The sequence below is a fragment of the Berghia stephanieae genome, chromosome 1, assembly GCF_034508935.2.
Source record: "Berghia stephanieae isolate SIO BIC M18660-M18661 chromosome 1, UCSD_Bste_1.3, whole genome shotgun sequence".
NCBI lineage: Eukaryota > Metazoa > Mollusca > Gastropoda > Nudibranchia > Aeolidiidae > Berghia > Berghia stephanieae.
In genome coordinates this window covers 19,122,737-19,128,504 of record NC_088360.1, presented here as the reverse complement: position 1 = coordinate 19,128,504, position 5,768 = coordinate 19,122,737, and the positions used below count along the sequence as shown (strand labels likewise).

Below are 5,768 nucleotides of genomic sequence, written 5' to 3'. Positions count from 1 at the left end.
ACAAATGTGATGATTTTGTTGTAGGTGGTGAGGAGAGGGTTAAACTAACGAGTAAGAAAACGTTACTGGTCTTACTGAAATCTTAGATAATACAATTAATTCTCGGTTGATCATAGTATTAAAACTATAGATACAGAGAACACTAAAATATCATTCCGTGAATAGTACGAAATATTAAAACTTCTCTCTTAACATTAGTATTACATGTTAGGGATAAGTCATTAGAATATCATTCCGTGAATTGTACGAAATATTAAAACTTCTCTCTTAACATTAGTATTACATGTTAGGGATAAGTCATTAGAATATCATTCCGTGAATAGTACGAAATATTAAAACTTCTCTCTTAACATTAGTATTACATGTTAGGGATAAGTCATTAGAATATCATTCCGTGAATAGTACGAAATATTAAAACTTCTCTCTTAACATTAGTATTACATGTTAGGGATAAGTCATTAGAATATCATTCCGTGAATAGTACGAAATATTAAAACTTCTCTCTTAACATTAGTATTACATGTTAGGGATAAGTCATTTTAAAATCTAGCTCCTCGTGTTCTTTACGTACGAGAAAGTGAGGAATTGTGATGAATCAAAAGTATCAATCCAGTACATCAATCTATAAATTTTTGAATAAAGTCACCACTGAGTCTTCTTACCTTAGACCAGGGAGATCGAACTGTCTTATTCTTTCTTTAGATGAACAATAATATACATTATGAATCAGTTTGGTTGTCCGTTCTTGTTCATTTTAAAGATTTATTAACTGTCTTTTGTAGATAGGGTATCAAATTGGATTGCCATCTTGGAGCGATGAACAATAATATACACTATGAAGCAGTTTGGTTGTCCGTTGTTGTACATTTTCAAGACTTATTAACACTGTGTTTTGTAGAAGGGGCAGATAGGGTATCAAATTGTATTGCCATTTTGAAGACTGGGTCAGACAAGCGATTTTAATATAATCAAGAAAATACATTTATCACGGGTGACAAAATTTCTATGAATAATCCCAATAATCTTGTCAGTTAATCCAGATTATGATTTAATATAAGGTCAACATCCTTTTCAGATGCAATGAAAAACAAAACAAATGAATGTTCTAGAAGCGTCAGTACAATTGATGTTGCATGGATTGTTCCCCCCCCCCCACCCCCCATATTATGTAAATAGATGGATTGAAATGGACGTCACTCAGCTCTTTGTTATGGCTTTTAGAGAGACATTTAATGATTAGTTCTCATAAATTCTATCAATCAGACCATATTATTATATGTTTATATGTGACACATAGTTTTGTGTGTTGGTACGTTAAATCCGGCAGGCGGATGCTGTGAATATCTTACCTAAACGTCTAGCACCCAAACCACTTTTGAGACTATTGAAACAAAGAAATACAATTGATATTGAATATGTATTTTGATTATATTCAATAAAACCATACTTTTTAGTATCATTTGCAAATAGAGAAAAATAAGAAAAAAAAAATCAAAAACAAAACAGTATAAAGGCCCACTAGTTAATAGAAAATGTCAGTAAACAAAAATTACTCAACATATTTTTCTTATACGAGTATAAAGTAAGGTCATTTTTTTTTTCAATTTTTGATTATTGTTGTCTATTTTCTTTATTTCTATGCCTTCATTGAATCCAAAGCTTAAAGCTGAATGGTTACCCCTGATTGTCTGAAGTTGATAATACAGAAATACTAAAATAAGTTGAATTTAGGTCCGTTTTATTTCAAGCACGTGATTGTAGTAAAGTCTGGATATCCTAAACATCTTCGCTCCCAGATATTTATCTAAATAATCAAGAATCGGGTATAATCAAGTCTGAACTATAAAATCCTTAAAGATAGATAAATAATGATTTAGGATTTATTTCAGATATCAAAGCCCGATTAAGGAAAGCCCAGTAGTGTTTTGCCACCTTGTCGCCCATATGGAAAGCAACACCTATCTCTAAGGGTGAACTCACACCGGAGACTGATTCCGACGATCCGGCACTTCCGTCCTCTGCCGTCTTCCGGATAAAGACGTCGCGCTCGGACAAAATACTAAGAACAAAGAGAAGAACCGCTAGACCTGCACATACCAAGCACCGACGTCCTCTGCCGTTCTATTTTTCGAGCTTGGTATGGGTAGATCTAGCGGCTCTTCTCTTTATTCTTAGTAACCTGGAGAGTCACAAACTGTCTTACTCACAAAATTCAGACCTTCATATAATAAGTGCCCCTGTAGAATTTTGAAAATCAAATTATGGTAAGATCACACTTCGAACCTAGAATTAAAGAAAATGTCAAATCCAGAACCAATCAGCATCCATATTAGGAAGAGGAAACGGTTGTGGGTCACACCATCAGAAGAGCAAGGAGAAACACCACCCGTCAGACCCTTGATTGAAACCCCAGGGGACACGAAAGGTTGGCGTCCGAAACAGACGGTGTCTGACGAAATGAAGATGGCAGACCTCACATGAGAGACTACCAAGAAAGAGCCAAGGACAGAGGCAGATGGACGCTCGTCGAGGCCCTATGTTCCACAAGGAGCGAAGAGGATTAGGCCAAAGAAGCCAACTATATTTTTTATAAAGTTAAGACAAACTGGTCAGAGGAACATTGTTTGGTTTCTGAATATTAAGATGGATTTGGTTATGTGGTCAAAATAAGGTACAAGCCGTTTATAAAATATGTGGTAATGAAGGAATGACCGATCAACGCTGTCGTGAACAGAAATCAGAAAGGGATCTTTTTTTTTCTCTTTACATGAAATTTAATAGCCTTCAACAGTCATGACGTCACTTCCCTCGTAATGATGCATGGTAACTTAGTAACTGGCTCTAAACTATCGGAACAATGGTGGACGCCCTTATGAAACATTTCTCCGACGAGCATATAGGTGTATCCAGAGGAGAAAAACATTATACATATGATCTTGTTTTGACTTTTATACATTCTGATCTCATGACATATGAAAAGTTCTAGCCAGCATGAAGATTAAAAAGTACCGATTTTCTTTGTTTAGAACCACGCTGCTCGCCGTTGCTGGGCGCCGTGACGTCAGACTATTGAATCCAATTGGAAGCCGATAGGTCATCTCAAGACAGAGTAACATAAGGATGTGTAAGACCCCACAGTACGACCAATCCCTGGATGGACTACGAATATGTTTAAGTAATGAATATGAAATACAAACTCGGTATGTCAAAGAAGGCAACATTTGAACATACGTATAAGGGTTGAAAGAGTTTTTCCTACGAATCTTTTCTCTCTTTCAGTTCTATCCCTGCCTTTGGAATGTTCATGGAGTGTATTCCCCCATCCTTTCCTGTCTCTACCTGTTTTACTATAAGATCAATGTATTCTTTCAGTTGTGCTAGTATAATAATAATGATAATAATAATAATAATAATAATAATAATAATAATAATAACAAATAATAATAATAATAATAATAATAATAATAATAATAACAAATAATAATAATAATAATAATGATGATAATAATAATGAATAATAATAATAATAATAATAATAATAATAATAATAATAATAATAATAATAATAATAATAATAATAATAATAATAATAATAATATATAATAATAATAATAATAATAATAATAATAATAATAATATAATAATAATAATATAATATAATAATATTAATAATAATAATAATAATAATAATAATAATAATAATAATAATAATAATAATAATAATAATATAATAATAATAATAATAATAATAATAATAATAATAATAATAATAATAATAATAATAGTGCACATAATTTGTTAAGCGCAGCTTTTCCCGCTGTATAATGCAGGCTCTGGGCACGTTACAATGACATGTACATATATCAAAAATATCAATACACCCATGCACAGCATGATTCCACTGATAAACAGTTACACGCGCGCGCGCACGCACACACACACACATACACACAATCACATAAAAAAAGTAATTTATCATTCATTTGAGTAGTTGCTCACCACAACATGACCTAAAAAGAATTATGAGCTTTCAGTTTCATTTTGAATGTTTCTAGGGCTGTTAATTCTCTTATTTCTAAAGGCAAATTATTCCAAATTCTAGGGCCGGATCAAGCATAGCTTTTCTCCCCGGCTTTAAGTCTAGTTTTAGGTATTTTTAGAGTTTTTGAATCGGAAGAGGAACGAAGACATCTATGCGGTTCATATATGTCAATGAGCTCTGTCAGATAAGCAGGGGCGCTGTTATCTAGACATTTAAAAATTAATGTTGCTGCTTTATATTCTATACGTTCTCTCACAGGCAGCCATTGTAGGTCCACCATGAGAGGCGCTGCTTCATCTTTGTGATTCTTTTTCTTTACCAAGGGTGTTGCATTGTTTTGTATTGCTTGGATAGAACGAATATTTGTACTTGATGTACCAGAAAGTAAAGAGTTACAATAATATTATTTTGTAAAAAGACTAAAGCAGTTATTAATTTTTGACAGGCATCCTTTGTTATTAGATATCGTACAAATATCTACAAATAATTTCTTCTTTTATTGACATACTTGTTCATTCATTGAAAGGTCAGAATGAAACATGACCCCAAGATTCCTAACTTTATTGACAAAAGTCACTTTGATTTCGTTTATCTCCCAAAAAGTTTGATTTATTTTATTAATTTTATTCTTGCTACCAATTATGAACACCTCTGTTTTATCTGCGTTCAATTGTAATTTACTCCTCTCCATCCATTCGTTCACTTCACCAATGCAGTTTTCAAAGCATTCAATTTTTCTGTCAAATGTTGATTGATGGTTGGTGTCGTAGAACTGGCTGTCGTCTGCATAACAATGGTGTTCAAGACCATACGAACGAATGATATCTCCAAGTGGTGATGTATAAAGCACAAAAAGTACTTGTCCAAGAACGGAGCCCTGGGGCATGCCAAAAAAGAAGAGGTCTACTATCGGACTACGAGTTTCCAATCAGAATTTGTGGGTGTCGTCCCGTAAGATAAGTTCTGAACCAGTGCTGTTCCTTGGAAACCAAAATTGTTTTGTAGTCGCATGAGGTGGATGTCAGGGTCTATGGTGTCAAATGCGGCTGACGGGTTGAGCACATTTAATATGGCTGTGCCTCCGTTATCGATGACTTTTGAAAAATCAGAAGCAACCCGTAAGAGTGCTGTTTCGGTGCTGTGCAATTTTTTGTATGCTGATTGAAGAGGCTCTTGGAGTCCGTGACTTCCAAGGTGTTCAGTTAATTGTTGGAGAACAACTTATTCCAGTAACTTTGAAATATACGCTAAGTTGGTCTTGTTATCCGCATCAAACCCTTGCTTTTCTAAGAGAAGCTTAACAATAGCGGTTCTGTATTCTTTAGGGAATATTGCTTGTTCTAAAGAGTTATTGATTACCTGGATACCTGGATACCTCTGTATAGAGCTTTTAGACTTGGTGTAGTCTCCTTCGCTCCTCCTCATCTATTAATGATTGGACCAATTTTTATAATTGAACTTGTTTCCTAGGGTGTTGCTTATCTCCAACTCTGCTTTGAATTTATTCAAATTTTTTGCTGATACTGTGGTTTCTTGCAGTTTATTCCAGTTATTTACAATTCTAGATGAAAAAAAGTTCCTTCTTTCATTTGTTTTAAAACGTTATTTTTTCAGTTTCTTGCTGTTTCCTCGTGTCTGAATGTTCTTGTTTAGTTTAAGGAATCCTGCCTCTACCCTGTCTATTCCCTTTACTATTTTATATGTTTGGATCATATCTCCCCTTCTT

The 5,768-nt window shown here is 33.9% G+C and overlaps 1 protein-coding gene across 1 annotated transcript; it reads right to left on the bottom strand.

Annotated features, from left to right (window-relative positions):
• Window positions 1-4,538: 4,538 nt before the first annotated feature.
• LOC144963109 (uncharacterized) lies at window positions 4,539-4,928 on the bottom strand. The gene has a single exon (XM_078896808.1). It carries the CDS (start codon window positions 4,926-4,928, stop codon window positions 4,539-4,541), a length of 390 nt encoding a protein of 129 aa, XP_078752934.1.
• Between the last annotated feature and the right edge of the window lie 840 nt (window positions 4,929-5,768).